Source organism: Myodes glareolus, chromosome 5 (assembly GCF_982192425.1).
Source record: "Myodes glareolus chromosome 5, mMyoGla1.1, whole genome shotgun sequence".
Classification (NCBI taxonomy): Eukaryota; Metazoa; Chordata; class Mammalia; order Rodentia; family Cricetidae; genus Myodes; species Myodes glareolus.
In genome coordinates this window covers 35,730,021-35,751,661 of record NC_142030.1, presented here as the reverse complement: position 1 = coordinate 35,751,661, position 21,641 = coordinate 35,730,021, and the positions used below count along the sequence as shown (strand labels likewise).

General features: G+C 39.9%; 1 protein-coding gene and 1 long non-coding RNA gene across 2 annotated transcripts in view; one reads left to right on the top strand and one right to left on the bottom strand.

Moving 5' to 3' along the window:
* Glud1 (glutamate dehydrogenase 1) overlaps positions 1 to 21,641 on the bottom strand; it is a 36,107-nt gene that overhangs the window by 4,231 nt on the left and 10,235 nt on the right. The window contains exons 2-11 of the mRNA XM_048421542.3: positions 18,923 to 19,003; positions 17,386 to 17,441; positions 14,588 to 14,651; positions 10,766 to 10,860; positions 6,566 to 6,745; positions 4,885 to 5,022; positions 4,030 to 4,167; positions 3,299 to 3,379; positions 1,599 to 1,722; positions 698 to 789 (exon numbers count right to left, since the gene is read on the bottom strand). Of these exons, the coding sequence (XP_048277499.3) occupies positions 698 to 789; positions 1,599 to 1,722; positions 3,299 to 3,379; positions 4,030 to 4,167; positions 4,885 to 5,022; positions 6,566 to 6,745; positions 10,766 to 10,860; positions 14,588 to 14,651; positions 17,386 to 17,441; positions 18,923 to 19,003 (1,049 nt within the window). The remainder of the gene's footprint in view (positions 1 to 697; positions 790 to 1,598; positions 1,723 to 3,298; positions 3,380 to 4,029; positions 4,168 to 4,884; positions 5,023 to 6,565; positions 6,746 to 10,765; positions 10,861 to 14,587; positions 14,652 to 17,385; positions 17,442 to 18,922; positions 19,004 to 21,641) is intronic.
* Positions 696 to 14,616, top strand: LOC125391887 (uncharacterized). Its single transcript, XR_007229302.2, has 2 exons — positions 696 to 811; positions 14,333 to 14,616. It is a non-coding gene; the product is annotated as an uncharacterized LOC125391887 (long non-coding RNA).

Below are 21,641 nucleotides of genomic sequence, written 5' to 3'. Positions count from 1 at the left end.
GTTGCTCTGGAACTCACTCTGTAGATCAGGCTGGTCTTGAACTCACAGAGAACTCAGAATTTTCAGAAGAGCTGTACCTATCTGTAGTATTATTGGAATAAAGTATGACCATTCAATAGAGACAGTGAGTTTTAAAGACCTAGTACTTGGGAATGGAATGGGGTTGTAGCTCAGTGATAGGGCCCTAACCTGACATGCATAAAGTTCTGGGTTCAATTCCCAGTACCACAGAAAGAGAACAAAATAAAACAGGTTAAATATTTTTTTCCCCATGCATATATGCTATGCCTTTGGAACCCAGTATTTTCTGTATTGTCCTGGTAAGTTCTTTGTAATGTGTATACACTATTGATATCCCCTGCCAAGAACTGATTGACTTATATATTTTCTAATCTGCTAACTCTGTGCCATATAATTATTTCATATTTTCATATAATTCAGTTTCATGTTTACTTTTCAATTCTAGTTCTCTGAAGCTTGAGTTGAAAAGTATGGAAAGCCTTCAGGATTATTCAAATCATTAAGTACCCCAAACAGAATTACTTACTTGCCATCATTTTTAGAATGGAATGATGAATTATGACCACATAATACCATTATGGTTAAAATCCTTTGCTAAGACTCCATTTACTCTGTGTAGCCTACAGACAAGGCAGGGAGCATGTGTAAGGCGCCACTCTGGTGTCAGCACACTCACCGATATCCTGTCCTGGAACTCTGCTGTAGGGACCACAGGGATAGTTCCACCATGCTTTCCAAATTTCCTCTCTAAGCTCTCTTGAACAGACACTGTAAGAAGCCAAGACATCAGGTAAGATACTGTTAATGGTGGGAGAAAATAAATGTACGACTTACTAATTCTAACCTATATATGTGTGTAGCCCAAAAACTAATTGTTTAGAAACATTTACTCCTAATGACATAGAAGGGTTAATTATTAAAAGCTCAGCAAGGAGAAGCCTGCCAAATTCGTATAGAAATGTGAATTTAGGTCACTGCTTTGTTTTCATAATGCCCATCACTAGGGTTTTCTTCTCTTGGCTCTGTTAAAAAGAAATTCTGTGGGAAGAGAAAAGGACAAGAGGAACATTCTCAGAGTGGCAGAGTACAGGGACGCAGTGGGAGGTCTTGGTTTTATTTCAGCTGGATGAGAGTTCTCAAGAGTGAGTTTACTCTGGTCAAATAAAAATGCTTACCAGAGGACTCAAAATGGGCTTCCACACTAGGCTGCACTTCTTTTAATTAGTGTATAAAAGAATGGGTTTCATTATATTTTTTTTTATAAATGTTAGCTAAGACTTTTCTGAAAGCAACTAGAGATAGGGATGAATAAGATCAGTGGTGGAGTTCAGGTTTAAAAATGGCTTTTTAGAGTATCATTAATCTATAGATTGTTATTTGTAGAAAACACATTATTTAAAAAAATGTGTCCTTTTGCTCTCTGAACCAGGAGACGGAAAAACTGTTTTCTGTTCTTAGGCAAAGGTCTCTAGGATTATCAGGAAGAGGTTCCCTAAGTGTGGATGCTTTCCCAGCTCTTTCTTTGGCCCAAAGGACAATTTTTGGAGACACAAACAAGATTCTAAGGAAGAACTCACTGAGCAAGTGGTAGTTAGAGTCCCTTTCGTATTTGAAGGTCAATCGGCCATAGCTGACGTGATTGAGATTCTTCAGCCACTCAAAGTAAGATACTGTCACTCCTCCAGCATTTAAGTAGAGATCCTACACACAGCGACATAGAAAATACATTAAAAAAAAAAAAGATGATGGCTTTAATAAATGTCAGGCTTGGTACTTAGTACCTGTAGCTGCTCTGCCATTTTGTCAGGCTCAGGAACTCAATTTCAATACCCAGGTAGACTAAACATCTGCATAGTTTTTGTGCCAACTTGACACAGTCTAAAGTCATCTGAGGAGAGAATCTCAATTTAAAAAATGTCTCCATAAGATCCAGCTGTATGCAAGGCAGTGGTCTCAACATTCCTAACGCTGCGACCCTTTAACAACAGCTCCTCATGTTGTGACCCCACCTATGAAATTATTTTCATTGCTACTTCATGACTGTAATTTTGTTATTGTTATGAACTGTAATAAAAACCTTTGGAGATAGACGTTTGCTAAAGGGTTATAACCCTAAGGTTGAGAAAAGCTGCTGTGGGCATTCCTTAATTAGTGATGTGGGAGGCCTAGCCCATGGTGGGTAGGGCCCTTCTCTGGGCTGGTGGTCCTGGGTTCTATAGGAGAGCAGGCTGAGCAAGCCAGGGGGAAGGGGCACACTCTATGTCCGCTGCATCAGCTCCTGTCTTGGGGTTCCCGCCCTGACTTCCTTTGATGAACAGTGATGTGGAAGTGTTGGTTTTGTCACTGTTCCTCACCGCAGTAAGAGCAACTCTAAGAGAACATCAAACACTGCAAATGTATCAAGATCACTGAATGACTTTGGTGATAGTTAGCTTTTTCTTACCACGATCTCAGACTAAAGGCCTGTGGTGCCTCACCAGAAGATGGTATTACCTTTGCCACCACCTTAAGACAGCACATTTCAATTAAGTGATTTTTTTTTAAACACATGCTTTCTACAAAATGGGCTATTCAGATTTCATTTTAAGTCCCAATAACGCCTCCATTTTCACCCCAAATTCTGAATACATGTTCTTCATAGTAGAAAAAAAAGAAGAAAGAGATGTGTATATGTGGGTATATGAGTGTGTACAGAGGCCAGGTGGGATCCCCGGAGCGGAGCACAGGCTATGAGCCACCCAATGAGGCTCTGGGTGTGTGAGCACACTACAGGCTCCGAACGGCTGTGCCATCTCTTCAGCCCTAAATTCTCCTTTCCTTTTTCTTTCTTTCTTCAGTAAAGCAGTAAGAGACACTCAAATGCATAAAGTTACAAACTGGGTAACAAAACTTAAGACCTAGAATTGTATTTCTGACCCAGTATATATTTAACATAACTGGATTTTGAGGGCTACTTTTACTCCAGTTACAACCGAAAGCTAGAGAAAACGTTCAGGACTAAGAGAAAAGTGACTGGCATATTACACTATCAGTGCTTCTGATTCTCCTCTGTCACTTGTTTCTTAAGGTGCTGGAGACTGACCCTTGAACTTCATGTGTGTGGTCTTGTACACTGTGACCCTGGCCTTAGCCTTGTTGCCATTATATTTTCTTAAAAGTAAATAAAGATTAGGGATTTATTACAACTTTTGACACCAGTGGGTCCTCTTGCCAGTTGCTAGCAAAAGAAATGATTCCTAGAGCACATAAAACCCGAGGAGCAAAGATAGGTGTCTACCGGAATAACCATGATGTTCCTTTCCAGGAAGATCTTATCGGCCTCTGGAGTGGTTGGTCCATTGGCTCCTTCAGCAATGATCTGTAAGAGAATTGGGGACAGGCACAGATGCCAGGAAAATTCTCACAGTAAAGAGCTGAGTGCTTGTATAAGGAGCTAAAGGAAGAGTAGAAGAATTTCAGCTAAAATTACTGGCTCTACAAAGTATATAAAGGTTACCTTTCATTTTTTTTTTTAGCTATGTTTGTTTTTTTTGAAAGGATGGGTTTTTTTTTTTTTTAAAAAAAAGATTTATTTATTATGTATACAACATTCTGCCTCTATGTATGCCTGCACGCCAGAATAGGGAGCCAGATCTCATTACAGATTGTTGTGAGCCACCATGTGGTTGCTGGGAATTGAACTCAGGACCTCTGGGAGAGCAGCCAGTGCTCTTAACAACTGAGCCATCTCTCCAGCCCCAAAGGCTACCTTTCATTTGTCTGCTTCTCTAATTTTTTTTAACTATGTTTTGAAAGTAGTGGTGGGGTAAAATTCTGTGACTAAAACAAAGTCACTGATGAGCTCTTATGACACTGCACACTGATGATGTCACTGATGAGCTCTTATGACACTGCACACTGATGATGTCACTGATGAGCTCTTACGACACTGCACACTGATGATGTCACTGATGAGCTCTTATGACATTGCACACTGATGATGCCCATTTGTTTCTACAAGGGTTTTACCTTGGCTTTGACTCGGGGAGCATTGGACTTGGTCAACTGCTTCTCACTGGCTGCAGGGATCAGGATGTCACAGTCAGCCTCCAAGATGCTTCCTTCATAGACCTTTGCTTTGGGAAAGCCCAGAATGGATCCATGTTGCTGTAAGGGATTCAAAGTCAGACTAAGGGTTCCAACACAGTTTAAATGCTATCTTCAGTGCCTATTATACAAAATCTATTTAGAACCAGGTACAGTGGCTCATGTCTATAATCCCTACATTAGGGATGCTGAGGCAAGGAGATTGCTGTGAGTTTTAAACCATCCAGGGCTACCCAGGGAATATGAGGCCAATCAAGCACATATAGCAAGACCATGCCTCAAAAAAGATAAAAATCCTACCAATACTTGGAAGGAAGAGGCAAGATGATTAAACCAAGTTTGAATTAAAAAACCCCAACCTCACCACCCAAACATAAAACCAAACAGCAGAAGAAAGAACACTTAAGGTTCCTGCCACCAAGCCTGATGATGAGTTTAACCACCCAGGACCTGTGTGGTGGAAGGAGAAACACCCTTCTAAGTTGTTCTCCATGTGCACAGTGACACAAGTCTCACCCGCCTCAAAAGAAATAACTGAAAATATTATTTTTTTTTAAGGTTGGTACGATGATTCAGTGCTGTCATCAAACAATGACCTGAATTTAAGTCCTGGGACCCCTATGGTAGAAGGAGAGAGCAGAGTCCTGCAGGGTGTCTTCTGACCTCCAACTGAATGCTATTTAGCACACAAACACAAAATTAAAATAACAAAATAAAACCCTCCAAAAATAACCTCTTAAAATTTTAAAAGATTGCTCAGATATTAGAATAACATACCAACTTGAAATCTTCCAGTTCCTTTGGGTCAATACCATCTGGATTCCATATGCTCCCATCAGATTCACCAACACCAACACATTTAGCACCAAAACGATGTAAATACCTCATAGAGTGCAGGCCCACATTACCAAATCCCTGTGAAGAACAATTATGCATGACATAGACTTGATGCAGAGAGTATAATTCATTCTGATCAACATAAATCTTTATTGATAGTTTAGAAGCAAGTCTCAAAAATTTTGCTAAAAGAGGCAATGTCCTGGTACAGTAGATGTTTTATGGGAAAGGTACTTGACACCAAGTATAACTCTGTTGACCTCAGTTCTATCCCAAGGACCCATATAGTGAAAGGAGAGAACCAACCTCTATAAATAGTTTCCTCTAACCTCTACATGTACTGTGGCACATAGATACCCACACAAACAAGTGAATATATTTAAAAAAAAAAGAGAGAAGCAACGTATTGAATGGCTTTTTTAATAATAAATTTCTATGATTACAAATCTGAAACCTTCTGCTACCTATGAGACTGAGCCCTGGAGAAGTGTAGTCAGGGCTTTGCTTGCTTATAAAGAAATGGCAGTGGGGACCCACACCAACGCAGTCAGAGTCTAGGGTCTTAATGACTGTACATATAAAGGTGCACTGCTATTTTAAGGTAATGCCAAATGTAAATTTCTAAATGAAATACATGCTGATACAGGAAACAAATTTAGGTCAGTGTGAAAATATTTCTGTACAATCAAGTGGCTTTACAGTTGCAATCTTATGCTTAAATAATGACCAGAAGAAGTGACAGTAGTGTATTTATTCTAAGAGATTAGGTTGAATTCTATGAATCAGATCAAGGTTAAGGAAAAAAAAAAGATGTTTCATTCTGAAAACCATTCTAAAATCTAACAAATTCTCAAAGAATTTTTAATGCCATAAATTAAAAAACCTTTAAAATTTTTTTATATATACATCAGCTATTAAGAAAACAAAACCGGTGAGGTGGTGGTGGCACATGCCTTTAATCCCAGCACTCGGGAGGCAGAGGCAGGTGGATCTCTGTGAGTTCGAGGCCAGCCTGGTCTACAAGAGCTAGTTTCGGGACAGGCTCTAAAACCACAGGGAAACCCTGTCTCGAAAAACAAAACAAAACCTGGGGGCTGGTGGGATGGATGAAGGGGTAAGAGCATGTGTATCCAGGGCTGGTGGGATGGATGAATGGGTAAGAGCATGTGTATCCAGGGCTGGTGGGATGGATGAATGGGTAAGAGCATGTGTATCCAGGGCTGGTGGGATGGATGAATGGGTAAGAGCATGTGTATCCAGGGCTGGTGGGATGGATGAAGGGGTAAGAGCATGTGTATCCAGGGCTGGTGGGATGGATGAATGGGGAAGAGCATGTGTATCCAGGGCTGGTGGGATGGATGAAGGGGTAAGAGCATGTGTATCCAGGGCTGGTGGGATGGATGAAGGGGTAAGAGCATGTGTATCCAGGGCTGGTGGGATGGATGAATGGGGAAGAGCATGTGTATCCAAGCCTGATGACCTGAACTGAATCCTTGGAATTTCCCTGTGGAAGAGCTGACTCCTGCTCTGACCTCTAACGTACCCTGTAGCATGTATATCTTCCCACAAAAGTAAATAAATACAAGTAGCAAAACCAAACCAAACCCCAAAATTGTTTTACCTGAACAACAAATGTCTTGTCGCCAAACCCTGGTGTCATTCCTAAAATGCTCATGTAGGAAGCTTCATTGATGAAGTTTTCAATGCCATGGAAAACACCACGGCCAGTAGCAGAGATGCGCCCGTGGATGCCTCCTTGACTGATTGGTTTACCAGTAACACAGGCATGTGCATTGATATCCTGTAAGAGAGGGCTAGAGATATAGCTCACGAGTAAAGTGCTTGTCTAGTGTGAGTGAGGCTTGAGGTTCAACCTGATACCATATAAACAACAGCAACAATATATCCTTTGAGAGGAAAGGAGCCAGAATTTAGATCTCTTTTGAGACAGGTCATTGACTTGAAATCTTTGTCTCAACCTTCTGAGTGCTGGGACTATAGGCACTCAGACTATAGGCCATTATACCCAGTACTAAGTTCTGTTTCTATGATCAAGCCAATATACATAGCATGTTCTCATTAGCTTAACATTTTTAGTAAGAGAGAGTGTGTGTGTGTGTGTGAGTAAGCTGGTGTCGTGGCACTGCCTGTATGTAACCCCAGCACTTGCCGAGGCAGGAGAAGCTCAAGTTCAAGGGTATCTTGTTTATAAAAATATAATCTACAAGCTTGTACAGATCTTTGATTAACCGTGAGTCACATAAAGTTTATATTAACTAACAGGGAGAGGCCTTTTCCAATTTTCTGTTCTAAGAATCTAATAAGGTAGGCTGTTTTTCACACTGAGAGAAAAAGTTTAGGAATTTAGTGTTAAGCACAAATAACAGTATCGTAAACATAGATATGATTCATCTTGAAGCTATTACTTCTTCACTGAAAATAAGCCACATTAACTTAGAGTTCACATTCCACTTGTGAATGCCTTAAGATTGCCAAAACAAAAACCAAAAACCCTAAAAAAACCAAGAACCAGAAAAAGGTATTGCAATTTTTCTTAGTGGAAAGATATTGCGTTGTATTGTCAAACTAGTTTTGAAATTTAACATATCATAAAAAAAAGAATTTTGGCTGGGACAGCACACATTTTGGTAGGGAGGCTGAGGCAGGAAGATCTTTGAGTTCAAGGTCAGTTTGGCCTACATAGTGAGCTCCAGGACAGTCAGGGCTATACCACAAAATCCTAACTCAAATAAAGCAAGAACTTCAAAAGATGACATTCAAAAGACAATTTTAAAATGGTATTTATGGCAAGATGCCTGTACCTTTGGTAGCACTAATAGATCTGCCAAGCAGAAGAGGGCGATTTTCATCTTACCTACCTTTTACTTTCTTTCAGTTAAGTCTGTGCATGTCTTTTTGTTTACAAAGAGGCACAGTTAGTAAAATGGGGTCTTTAGGGCCTGGGCAGATGGCTCAATTGTAAAACGCTGTTTTGCAAGCATGAATATCCCTGGAGCTTGCTGGCCAGCCAGAGTAGCCAAGTCGGTGAGCTCTGGGTTCAAAAAGACCCTGCCTCAAAACATAAGGAGCAGAGCAACTGCAGAAGACAGTGTTGACAACGGTCACACATACATACGCACACACAAAAGGAAAAAAAAAATTGGTTTGGGAGGGCGTCCCTTCAGAAGCACCATGTTATAAATGTAGCAAGGAGAACACTAGAACAAACACACTGATTACGGAACAGAAGAAACGAGAGGCAGTAATCACGCCCAGAAGATCAACAGAAGATAAAGGAGAATTTTAAACCATGTGCAAAAGCATTCCTATGTGAATTTATTACCTCCTGCAATGAAGTGCTCAACTTTGTGGAATATCTCTACCCAGAAATCACTTGACTCCTTTACTTATATATTTAACAGAGAACTTAGACTTGCATTATTGGTAGTTACCACCAAAAAGAATAGACCCACTCTGAAAAGAAGGCAGTCTAGTAGGCCCTCAGAATTAGTATTTTCCCACAGTTCTCTTTCATGAATAATTAACACCATGATACAGAATTGCAAAGCTGGTGCCAGGTAGTTCTAAATTGTGGAAATGCAAATGCTGGGCAGAAGGAAATAACTGTTTGCGGTCAGGTCTGGTGCCAGTGACTCTCCAGCATACCTAATAGTCTGGGAACCCAGGAGGTAGGAACCATGCCCATGTCCCCCAAGACCATATTGTCAATAGGGTTAGATGCCAGTAATGATGCTTCTGTATTACTGTGGTCTGGGTCTTTAGATTTCCCATCAGTTAAAGATGAAAGGGATTTTACTAGCCCTGTCCACGGTTTATTTGGCAGAGTGTCCTAAACTTCTTCATGTTGCCACAACTGTGAAGGAGCTATGAGAAATAGTGTGTGCACTGCTGAGCAGCTTGCAGAGGTCAGTGCAGAGCCCAGCTCAAGAACAAGAGAGCACATCCAGTGCTTTCTCAACATCAGGTGGCATGCAAGCCAGGAGTGACAGTGAAGGCCGTAAACTCAGCAGCACTTGGGAGCCTAAGCAAGAGGACAGCTCTAAGTGTCAGTCTACACTGGGCTACACAGCAGATACTGTTTCTTTAGGGAAAGAAAGGAGCTATGGAAGGGGAGTGGTGGTCTAAATCAAACGCTGCTGCACTCCATTTCACAGATGGGTACAACTCACACGGTGTAGCACCTTTTCCTCTTTTTGCACTTTACTAAGGGCTGTGCACTGTTCTAAGTACATTACTCTATTTAATCCTTCTAGGGTCTTAAGATCTTACTGTTACCTTACTTGAGGAGCTAAAGCAGTCTCCAGCTCATGAAACTGGAGGATGAAGAAGGCAGGACTAGAATTCACATGGCCTGACTGGGCTCTAAGCACTGTGCAACACCGCTTAGAAAACATGCCTCTTCTCCAAAGACCCATTCCCATTAGGGCCCTGGACAGACAACCCTGACTGCCCCAGTATTTCACTCTCACAAAGGAGTGTATTTCTCTTACACGATCTGCCTCTCACATCAATGACTCATATTCAATTAACAGCCAGACAACAAAACTCTTTCCAGTCAGTGGTGACTTTTTAGACTGCCGTCCCTTTGCTTCTCCTTAATGCCACTTTCTTAGCTGGACGTTTGATGTCCCATTTCCCTTTTTCATAAAACCGCTGTGGTCTGGGATCCTCTATCCAGCCCTCAACAGTTCCATCTCCTGCTATACACAGAGTGAAACACTGATTATGAGTTTGCCATAGCTTCTTTTTCAGGACAAAGATTGAAGTTCTTAATAGGCAGTTAGGCAGTAACTTGGCAGCTCTCCTCACCTACTGACTGGCTACAACACCTGTCCCCTGTCCTTTAAATACTTCTTTCTGCCTTGTCCCTCGCCCCCATGAGCCCTACCACTCCAAGAGGTCTGCACGGACCCTGTTTCCAAAGGCTCTGATTAGCCCCGCCCCCTTTCCACGGCTCTCAAACAGCTTCCGCACACGCCAGCTGTAGCACACACCTGACTTCTACTTAGTGTAAACAAATGATTTTTAAAAATCCCCTTTTCCTTAGCCACCCACCCAATTTCATGCTCTTGTGTTCTCTTTCTCTCTCAAAAATAAATATTCACTTCTCAGTTTATGGAAGCTTCGTTTCCCAAGGTTTCATAGCCTTCAGGGACAAGTTGTTCTCTCCAGCCCTGGGTTCGTGAGACGGGGCTGCTGTCACACAGACAGCTACTCTTCCTGAAGGATGAGCCACAGCCAAGGCTCTTCACCATCAAGTAAAACCCACACCAGGACTTGACATGTGTGGTTCACTTACCTCTTCCACCACCTTTACACGTGTATGCCTTACCTTCAATCTCTGCTGTTTCTTTTCCTCTTAGTCCCCAAATCTCCAGATGTTGAAATTCAACCATATTTTTAAGGTCCAGTTCAAATATCCTTTCAAAAAGGCCTTCTTCAGAACCCCAAACCTTTATATCACACTATCTCCATACCTTAGCTCACGTGCCTTAGCTCCTCTTTAAGTGAATGCACTTTGATGGGAAGGCAGAATTGAACATCCCATCTAGTGCCTCAGCAAGTGAGCTACCCTAGTTGGGAAGGTTTGGCCTTAGTGCCCAGCATGAAAGCAAAAGCCCAGTTCACGCTCACTATGCTTACAGTTTTAGAATAGACAGAGGGCAAAGTAATATGCATGCCGAGTTTCCAGTTAAAAGGGAGATGAATCCAGCAATTACCAATTTCTCATTAAATCAGATAGATTGTTACTTCTTGTGGATAGCAACGCAGGAAGCCTTGGGTTTCGGTGGATACTCACATAGTGCCCTATGGTGCTGGCATAGGTGTCAGCGATCCAGGACATCTCCCGCTCACCCGTGCTCATGTCTGGGGCAGGCACATCAATGCCAGGACCTGGGAGCACAGGGAAAGGGTAGTGTGCCAGTTTTTAAGATAAGCTTATCTCAGACATAAAGATGCTTGCAATTCTCTAAGAGAACAACGTCACCGTGGCTAGAAAACTTTAGAAGTCACAAAAATACTAATTAAATGCTTCTTCTTTATGAAACTTGTATATATAATGCCATATAGCTACGTTTTTCCACTGAAGTTTACTGGGTTGTATCTGGAAGTTACCTACAGATAAAAGATATGCCACGCTTGGGACTTCAGCATAGGACCTTGGCAACTGTGGTCTCTCAGCCTCAGTTACTTAACTGTATCATCCTGACCACCATGACAGGACCATTTTAGCTACTGAGCAGATGTGTATGAAACAGTTTAGCTCCCTATGGCTTAGGCCTTCTCACTAGATAGAGAAAGAAGGGGGACATGGCTGAACCAAGTGTTTACAAGGTGACGTTTTTACTCAGGAAATACTCTTGTTTGATTTAGTGGCCAACGATCGGTGTATAGGAAGTCTTTGGGCTTAGCTTTTAGTTCCCCACAGCACAGCAAACTAAACTAAGTATGAGAATTGCAAACATTGGCCCACAAGTATTGACAGTACCACTGCTGCGTCTAACACCACTAGATACGGTGAACTTTCTGAGCAACACATCCATGATGATCAATCCAACTGCAAAGGGAGGACTATGTAGAAATATTCTCAAAACCATAAGATAAAAATTATCTAAGATGAAAATTAGTAAGATATGGCATAGCTACACAAAGTACTAGTCATTAAAAAGTTGATTTTTTTTTTTTTTTTTTTGGAGACAGGGTTTCTTTGTGTAGCTTTGGAACCTGTCCTAGAACTCGCTTTGTAGACCAGGCTGGTCTTGAACTCACTGAGATCCACCTGCCTCTGCCTCCTGAGTGCTGGGATTAAAGGCATGCACTACCACTGCACGGCAAAAAGTTGATTTTTTTTAAACCTTGTAAATGACTTGAAATGATTACCAAACCTACAATGTAGAAAAAGGTAGGTTTCATATAGCTATGTATGCTCTCATTTACATAAAATTCTATTCTCTTCTTCCTTCCCTCTCTATCCCCCTCCATGTTTGTCTACATACATATGTATACAGGTTTAGAAAGACAGGTATCAATAACTTTTTACTATATTCTTGGATTTAAGCATTATAACTTTCTACCATATGCTGTTTGAATTATATTATACACTATTTTCACTAAAAAATAACTTCAAAAATGCTCAAATTATTAAGTCCTTCCATAAAATAAAGCTCTTTCAAGGGACCCAATCCTAGATACTAATTTTCTGAACAATTTGTGATACGAATACAAGATTGGCAGAAGAAAACCTTCAAGTGAAGGTTCAAGTTTTTTGCCCCAACCTAATCTGTCATTCCACAGTCTTGTTTGATTTCAGGCATCTTTAAATCTAAGGAAGCTTAACCTCCATAAGCCTGTTTTCCACAACGCGCTTCCACCTGAAGGGCAGTTGTTCTGTCTCATCCACTTGTCTGCTGTGCTTACTTGCAGTTGACACACTCAGGCTGTAGGTCAGTACAACTTTGTTTAACCGCATTTCTTTATAAGCTACAAAGGAGAAATTGCTATCAAATCTGTTTACAAATATCTAAGGAGTATTATTCTAGTTCTCAGGAACATGTCTTGCTTCAGATAGCAATATGAACTGGTAAGTCTGAGGTCAGGTGTTTGTGAATCAGAAAGACATTCTGAAAAAACAAAGCCATGCATGACTCCTGACTGATAAGCTATTTCATAAGTCACAAGGGAAGCAAGGAGAATTAGCCTAATGAGAAAACAATCTCCAAGTTTACTAAGCTGACACTGTACAGAAATAAACAGCCATGTTGGTCTACAAATGTTAAACATCATTTCCTTTTGTACAGGGACAACATTGTATTAAATATGTTACCATGTGGGTTTGATAACAGAAACTAAGTATTCTAAAATAAAAAAAAAACCCAAGGAAACAAAACAAAACAAAAAAACCAACCAACCAAACCAATCAAACAAAAACCCCCCTATCCCCCCAAACAACTCAACAAATCAACATCCCTTACAATAGTGTCAAGAAGACTAGGGAGTTGTCTCTAGTCCTAAGAAAATGTGAAGCAATGCTTAAAGAAACAAGAGGCTCAACAAATAGAAAGACATCCATGGTCACAGATTGGAAGACTTAATTTGGTAAATATGGCAATCCCCACCCCAAAATGGTCTACAGATACAACACAATTCATATCAAAATCTTAGCTTTCCCCTACTCATATTCCATGGAATTTGACAAGCTGATCATAAACCCACAAAATTAACAGGGTAAGAATTCAGACTGAGTCACAGTGGAGAACTCTGCAGAAAGGGAAGTGAGAAAACAGAGAAATTCTGAAAGTTTGCCCTCTACACACAAAGGGGCCAAATGATTCATATTTACGGTTTGCCGTCTTTCGGAGTTCCAATGAGTCACTTTTTACTTTTTGGGCTGTCATAACTAAACTAGTAAACACTCTAGATGCAATAGCTATGACTAAATGAAGCCTAAACAAAAGATTGTTAAAACAGAATTAAGATTTTAGGCTAAGAGAAAATGTGCTATTTAAATGACCACGAAGGCCATTGCCAGGCTGAGACATGATTTCAATTTACCATGTTGAAAGGCAAGAGTTGGTGCTCATTAACTTCTGCTGGCAAAATGTTCCTGTGCAATGAGGCCCAAGTAAATGTCAAAACAGTATTCATAAGGCATGTCAAAAACTCTGCTTTTAGACCAAATCTCATAACATTCTACCTTTCCACATATTAATCCATTTATTTCATATCTTTTTTCCTAAAAACAGGGCAAGGGCCAAACTATAGCTTACTTTCATAGAAACATGTCATTGGTGGAGGAAACATGGAGGGAAAACACAAGGGTAGGACAACAGAATTAAGAGTATGGTTGTGTGCCCCAACCCCCTTTTCAGCCAGTTTTCTTTTAACACTTTACTGAGTAACCTTGATTATTTTATTTAAATAAACCAGAAGTCTTCTAGACCAAGAAATATGAGACAAACTGCTTAGAAATCAGAGTAAATAACATGTATACATCAAAGAATATTCATATCTCACAAAGAACATAACAAATACAAGTCAACAAAAACTATCAAGCAAATGGAAGTACCCCTAGAAATTTAGCAAGCTTCGCACATGACCCTCTAACTAACTTGAGCACTCCTCAGAGACAGCGATGGTGCTTGGATTATTGAGTACATTACACCAGCCTCACTGTCAGTTTCCAGTGAACACCTAATGCATATTAAAAAGGAACTGCATTAAAAAAAACCCCACTGGTTTCAAATGATAACAGATTTTTATGGCTTTGGGAAAAAACTAATGGCTATTTAAAAAAACATTTTTTTTAACTTGTTAAAATATTGCTATAAATCCAGCATTAGTAGTCATTTTCTTTTCCTTGTTTCAGAAAAGAATACAAACAAGGCAGAAGAAATCTCTCCTTGGTGTCCTTGGCCCACACTGCATGGTGAGACCCTGCACTTGCCTACTGGAGATGTGTCAAAACCAGCCAAGATATGTCTATGAGATCTATAAGGAAACTTGGTTCTGGAAGGGAAAGGACAACTACATCCAGACATTTTATAAAGGCAGGAGCTTAATTCAAGACCATTACTTGTTAGGTGTTTCCACCATATACAGAAACACATAGAGCAATACATACCAATAAAACCCTTCTTTGCCAGCTCCATAGTGAATCTCCGTGTGATCTTTTCTAATTCATTATCCTGCAGAGAGAGACACACACACACACACACACAGAGAACAATGAAAAACATTTTGATACAAAAATCAAATGGAGAGGCTTTTTCTCATGTTTTCTATGGAAAGAGCATTTCCACACCCCCTCATATACTACACAGTACAACTTGTAGAGCAGGCGCTATTTACTATTTTGTGTTTTGTTTTGAGACAGAGTTAATAATGTAGGCAGACCTTGAGCTTGCTATGTATCTCAAACGGGTTAAGACAACCAGTGGTCAGTAATATTAGTCCCCCCAAAAATGATTTTAAAAGGCCTCCTGGACTACAAAGAGTTCAAGGCAACTCTATGAAACCCTGTCTCAGAATGAAAACATAAAGAGGGATGAAAAGATAGAGCTTAGTGGTAGAGCGCTGGCCTAGTATATGAGGATCAGAGTCTGGGTCCAATCTTCAATCCTGTCGGGTGTGTGCTTGTGTACATGGGTACATGGGTGATAAAGACATGACTGATTTGAGAGTCTTTCTATGAGCGAGTCAACCCTGACTCATGTTGAACTTGCTATATAGTCTATATGACCTTAGAGATCCACCTACACCTGCCAGGTATGGTGAATATAATTCCAGTGCTGGGGATACTGAGGCAGAAGGATCTAGAGACAGATATAGGCTATGCAGGGAGACTCTGTCTAAAACAAAAGGCTGTTAAAGCAGAATAAGACAGTGGGTCCTTCAATTCCAGCAGATGAGAGGTAAAAGAAAGATTACCGAGTTTGAAGTCATTCTAGAGTATAAATAGTAAGCAGCACCAGGCCAGCCAGGGCTTCATAGTGATATCAACCCCAAATCCTTTCTTCCTTCTGTTTCCATCTCTCACATACATACAAAATAATTATATCTATATAGACCTATGTGGGTCATGCCTGTATTTTCATTTACACGTTAAATGCCTGTAATCTTGGGTCTCAGGAGGACTGCAGAGGATGAGGTCAGCTGGGGCTATAGACTGAGTCCTTGTCTCAAAAAACAAAACAAAACTCATGTACAAAAGTGAAACGAGATGGGGGTTTAATAAAGATGTTTTAATACAGGTATAAGGGCTAACAGAAAGGTACTCAAAAAAGAAAAAAGGGCAACACACATTTGAGAGCATGGGTGTGTCTGTGTACCCCTGGCTGCCCTTGCTCTGTAGACCAAGTGGGCCTTGAACTCAGAGATCCACCTAGTTCTTGTCTACCAAGTGCTGGGATTAAGGGTGTGCACTGCCATCACCATCTGGTGAGTGTGGGATTCTTAAAAAGAGTTATAAAAATAAGACACACACTTGTGTAAATGTACTGCATTTTCTTCATCTATTCTATGGTTGAGGGGTCTAGGTAGTTTCCAGGTTCTGGCTATTACGAATAATGCTGCTATGAATATAGCTGAACAAATGTCCTTGTAGTACGATTGGGCATCCTTTGGGTATATGCCCAAGAGTAGTATTGCTGAGTCCTGAGGTAGGTTGATTGCCAAATTTCTGAGAAGCCATCATACTGATTTCCAGAGTGGTTGTCCAAGTTTGCATTCCCACCAGCAATGGAGGAGTGTTCCCCTTACTCTACATCCTCTCTGGCATAAGTTATCATTGGTGTTTTTGATCTTAGCCATTCTGACTGGTATAAGATGGTATCTTAAGAGTCATTTTGATTTGCATTTCCCTGATGGCTAAGGATGTTGAACATTTCCTTAAATGTCTTTTGACCATTTGAGATTCTTCTGTTGAGAATTCTCTGTTTAGCTCTGTACCCCATTTTTAGTTGGATTATTTGGAATTTTGATGTCTAATTTTTTGAGTTCTTTATATATTTTGGAGATCTGTCCTCTGTCTGATGTGGGATTGGTGAAGAGTTTTCCCATTCAGGAGGCTGTCGTTTTGTCTTATTGACTGTGTTTTTTGTTTTATCTTGGACCTCCCTCAAAGCAATGTGCTTTAACCCTCTCTGAGGATTAGATGGTGGTGGTGGTGGGAAAAGTGGAGGGGACGGAAGGAGGGAAGAGAGTGGGAACTGGTATGTAAAATGAAAAAAAGATAGTTTATTTTCTTTAAAAAAAAAGAAAGAAATAAGATATAGCAAGTGTGGGTGACAGGAAGCTCAAGGAAGTCATCAACAGGTGAATTTCAGAGGGAATAAAAATCACAATTATTATGTTTGTACACAAATCACGAATTTAGTTTATGTTGATCATTGAAGCAACCAGTTTTAATTAATGTGTAACTAACAGAATAAATAAGATGTTTATTAGATTAGTTATTTATTACTAGAAAAAATCTCCATATTAGAACTTCAACTCAAAATTTTATTTATTTATTTTTGGTTTTAAGATAGAGTTTCTCTATATGGCTCAGGCTATCCTGGAACTCACTATGCAGATCAGGCTATCCTTGAACCCAAAGATCTGTCTCTGCTTCCCAGTCCTGGGAATTAAAGGTATGCTCCATCACACACAGCTTAAAACTGCAGATCAAAATTTTAAAGCATGGATGTATATGTCTATGAATATGAAAATATTAAGTATCAAGTAAGAAAAAGTTCCTTGGGGCAAACAAGCAGACAAACACATATATATGGCAAAATACACTACTTAGTTAATTCATGATTAATTCAATAGGTATTTGTTTTCCTACTTATTCAGGAAAGCAACGGAAACCATTACTCTCATTGGCATGAGGAACACAATTTTAGGCCTCGTGTATATAAACACGACTTGGATACTTACTGTATAGCTCTTGGGATTGATCTTAACACCTGCTTTAGCACCTCCAAATGGCACATCTGAAACAGAAGACTAAAAGATGTTGTTCCATATACAACTTAAAAAGTATAAAAACAAAGAGCATTGTCCAATACTGGGGAGCAATCTTCAACTGTTTCTTACATTTCAGATTTTTAATTTACATATACACAATTAGACATCTTGAGGATGGGATCCAACTCTAGATGGGAATTCCATGTTTCATATACACAGAGACTACAGGTAATGGTGTAGGCATTTCACTATCTCCTACATTTTGAAAATACCCACTGCTAAGATCAGATATGGCGCTTTCTATTGGGAGCATCACCGTGGTGTTCATATAATTTCAGATTCTGAAGCATTTCAAGTTAGGAATATTCAACCTTTATTACAAAAATGTATGACTCTCTTAATTCTAGGAAATTCCAGAAATAAATCCAGCACTGAAGCTATAGCTTAGCTGATAGAGTGCCTGCCTAACAGCCAAACACCCTGGGTTCAATTATTAGCATCATAGAAAACAAAGACATTAAAAAGATGTTAATTAGATTCGAAGGGTATACTCATTAATTTTCCTTCTACTTTGATTTGGTCTTATTTATAGAGTATGGATAAGCATTTAAAACAAAGATTTATGTTTAAAGAAAATCCAGTTAGCTTTTATAAAAATTTCACTGCTTAAGTTTGGAAATGATGACAAACTTTTGTATTTCCTTAATCAATGTTTCTCCTACATATAACGTGTTACATACTGATGTATCAATCTATGATGATATACACTATACATGCAAAGACAGAAATAAGGGGAGGAAACTGTCCACATTTCCTACAGCCTCTGCAGAGCTCCTAAGCAGTAAGGTCTTGGTGTAATTTAGAAATGGAGAAGAGTATTAAATCATATTCAAGAATTAAAGGAAAGAAAGAAATAAAAGGACTAAGCCAGGTCTGCTGGCACACACCTTTAATCCCAGCATTTGGGAGGCAGAGAGAAAAAGATCTCTGTGAATTCGAAGTCACAATGCAGAAGAGGTGTACATGGAGCATTCGAGGCCAGTCAGGGCTATATAGTTTGAGACCCTATCTTAATAAACAAACAAGGCCCTTTAAAAATAAAACAAAACAGCTCTGTCAAAAATTATATATATTTGGATTTTTAGGACAGCATTTCTCTGTGCAAAAGCCTTGTTTGTCCTAGAACTAGCTCTGTAGACCAGGCTGGCCCTGAATGCTAAGATCTGCCTGCCTCTGCCTCGAGAGTGTTGGGATTAAAGGTGTGTGCTACCATACCCAGCTGTTAATTATTTTATAGCATACTAAAATAATCTTGGGGCCAATAAGTTGGATCATCAGGTAACAGTTCTTATAAACCTGACAACTTGAATTTGATTCCAGGAACCCAAGTAAAGGGAATAGGAGAGAACTCTACAATGTTGCTCTGACCTCCATACATATATATCATAACAGACACAGTAATAAGAAGTAACCTGGCCTATGAAGACATTTCTTCAGAGTCACTTACCGACCACTGCACACTTGTACGTCATTAAAGAAGCCAGCGCTTTCACTTCATCCACACTCACGTCAGTGCTGTAACGGATACCTGGGGACATTGTCATTTAAAAAAGGTAGCAGGGGAAGAATTAGTTATATTTAGAACAAACTTCTGGAAAGTAAATTAAAAATAATAGCTATAAATCGAAAATGTCTACACCATTTATATTTTACAGCCACGCCTGAAATATGTATAAGAAAACCATAAAAAATAAAAAGAAAAACTAAAGAGTTACAGAATGGGCACTAAATTAATTAATTAATTTAATGTATTCTGATGGCCAAGAGTGGTCATGAAGTCTAGATTTGCTTATAAAGGAATTTAAAGATGACCAAAATATCGCCTTTGCCCTTAAGGAACTTACAGATCAGTAGATAAGAGCAGTAACTAATTTCACAAAGACAAAGGTCATCTCCCAGGGTGAAGGCAAGGCAGAGGGCCTAGTGGGCAAAAGGGTTTGCTGAGAAAGTCTGACTAATTGAGCTGGATCCCTGGAAGGTAAGCAAAAAAAGGAGAGAACAGACTGCTGGAAGGTATTCTATGATCTTCACGATGTGCTCTGGCATGGTGTGTCCACACTTCAGACAAAGAATTCAACAACAACAAAGTTAACGTTATCTCCAGGGTACGGAGAGAAGGCTCGGCAGTTAAGGGCACTCAATCTTCCAGAGGACCTAGGTTTAGTTCCCAGGATTCCTATGGCAGCTAACAACTGCCTACAACTCCAGTTCTAGGGGATCCAACTACAGATGTGGGACATAAACAAACAACACATCTATACACATAAAATAAGAATAAGTAAAACTTAAAAAAAAAACCTCTAGTCAATACCTTAAAAAAAACCCACAAACAGGGTTTCATATGGCCAAGGCTGACCTAATCATCCCAAGTGCTGAGATCACAGCACTGCATTATGCTACCTTTCCGTTATGGCATATTAATTTTCCTTTTACTCCTCCCTAGCTCAGGGGATTTGGTAACAGCGATCTCAAAGCAGGCAAATGAACAGTCATCGGTTTTGACACTCAGTCTGATTACCATATGTGTAATTCTAGCACTCAAGAAGCTGAGGCAGCAGGACTGGCAGAAGTTTGAGCCAGCCTGGGCTACATAGTGAGTTCCAGGTCAGTTTGGACTTCATAGTGAGAACTTGATAGCCCCAAATGTATCCCCACATATCATGAAAGGACTAGAATAGAGTACTATGAAGTATCAATCCTAACTAAGCCAGGCATGGGTGGCAAAGCATGTTGTTGGAGGCTGAAGCTGGATAACCATCATGAGTTTGAGTGCAGCCTGAGCTATTCAGTGAGCAGTCAGAACCTATCCTAAATGAAACAAAACAAAATTTGTTGAAAGGTAATCCAGGAAAATAAGTTTTCAAGTAAGATGAAATAGTTTTATAACAAAATTTTACTTAAACTCTAATTCTTTTTTTTTTTTCAAATTTCTGGAAGAACTATAACGTGTGTGTGTATAAGGTGTGCTGAAGCACCAGGCATGGTGGCGCACACCTCTGATCCCAGCACTTGGGAGGCAGAGACAGGTGGTTCTCTGAGTTCAGGGCCAGCTTGGTCGACAGATCCAGGACAGCCAAGGCTACACAGAGAAACCCTGTCTCACAAACATACAAGCAAACAACTATGCCAAAGCAAAAACTAAGTTTAGTGCCTTGCCCAGGTGACTAGCTTATGTACCTGGAGAGGAGATACTACTATTCTTCACTGGGGAGAAGGGCTGTGGAACTTTTAGCACAGAACCCTGCATTGTGAACTCCAATGTAACTAATTACTAATTACTGACACAAGTAATTACAAAGTAGCAGCACACATCAAAGTAATTTATAGGCAGGGTCTTGCTGCATGGCTTAGGCTGGCCTTGACTGAACCTGCTATCCTCCTGTCTCTGTTTTCCAAGTGCTGGGATGATGGCTGTGAAGCAATTTACTTTTTCAAAAGGGGATATTTTACAGAAAACTGAACATACATTAATTAGCCTGGCTTTATTACTTCTCAAGATAAACTGGTAGAATTTGTTAAATTCTTATTTGTTAAAATAAGAATCACTAATTGTTGCTGGGTGTGAGCAATTCAAACACTCAAAGAGGAAGGTTTGTGGCTAGTCAGGACTAGTGATTTCCAGGCGAATCTCAACTACGTAGGGAGACTTATCTCAGAAAAATGAAGAGCTGCAGATGTACTGCTCCTAGGTAGAGCAATACCTAGCACTCAAAAGGCTCTGGGTTTGGCACCCAGAGCTGCAAAAACAAAACCAGTCAACCAATTTCCAACTAGCCAACTGCCAGTGAGATGGCTTAGCAGGTAACAGTGCTTGCCACTAAGCAATACTTGCCTTCAATCCCTGGGACCCAAATGGCATAGATAACTGATATGCATGTGCCATGGCACCCCAACATACACAAATAATAAATAAATAAAATAAGAATTATGACTTATCTTACACATATTATCTAAAAATTACTAATGTCCTTTTATTACAAAAATCTTGGAAAGAAAACAGTTAGAAATTGAGACTAAAATAAAGCACATGTTTCTAATAGATAGACCTCAGGAATTTGATTGTGAAGAAAATTTCCAGCTCCACCCATGTGGAGTTATGAGTCACACCAGAGGCATTTTCCTGCAGACTAGGAGAAACTTCTGTGAAGTGAAGTATGGGAGGAGTG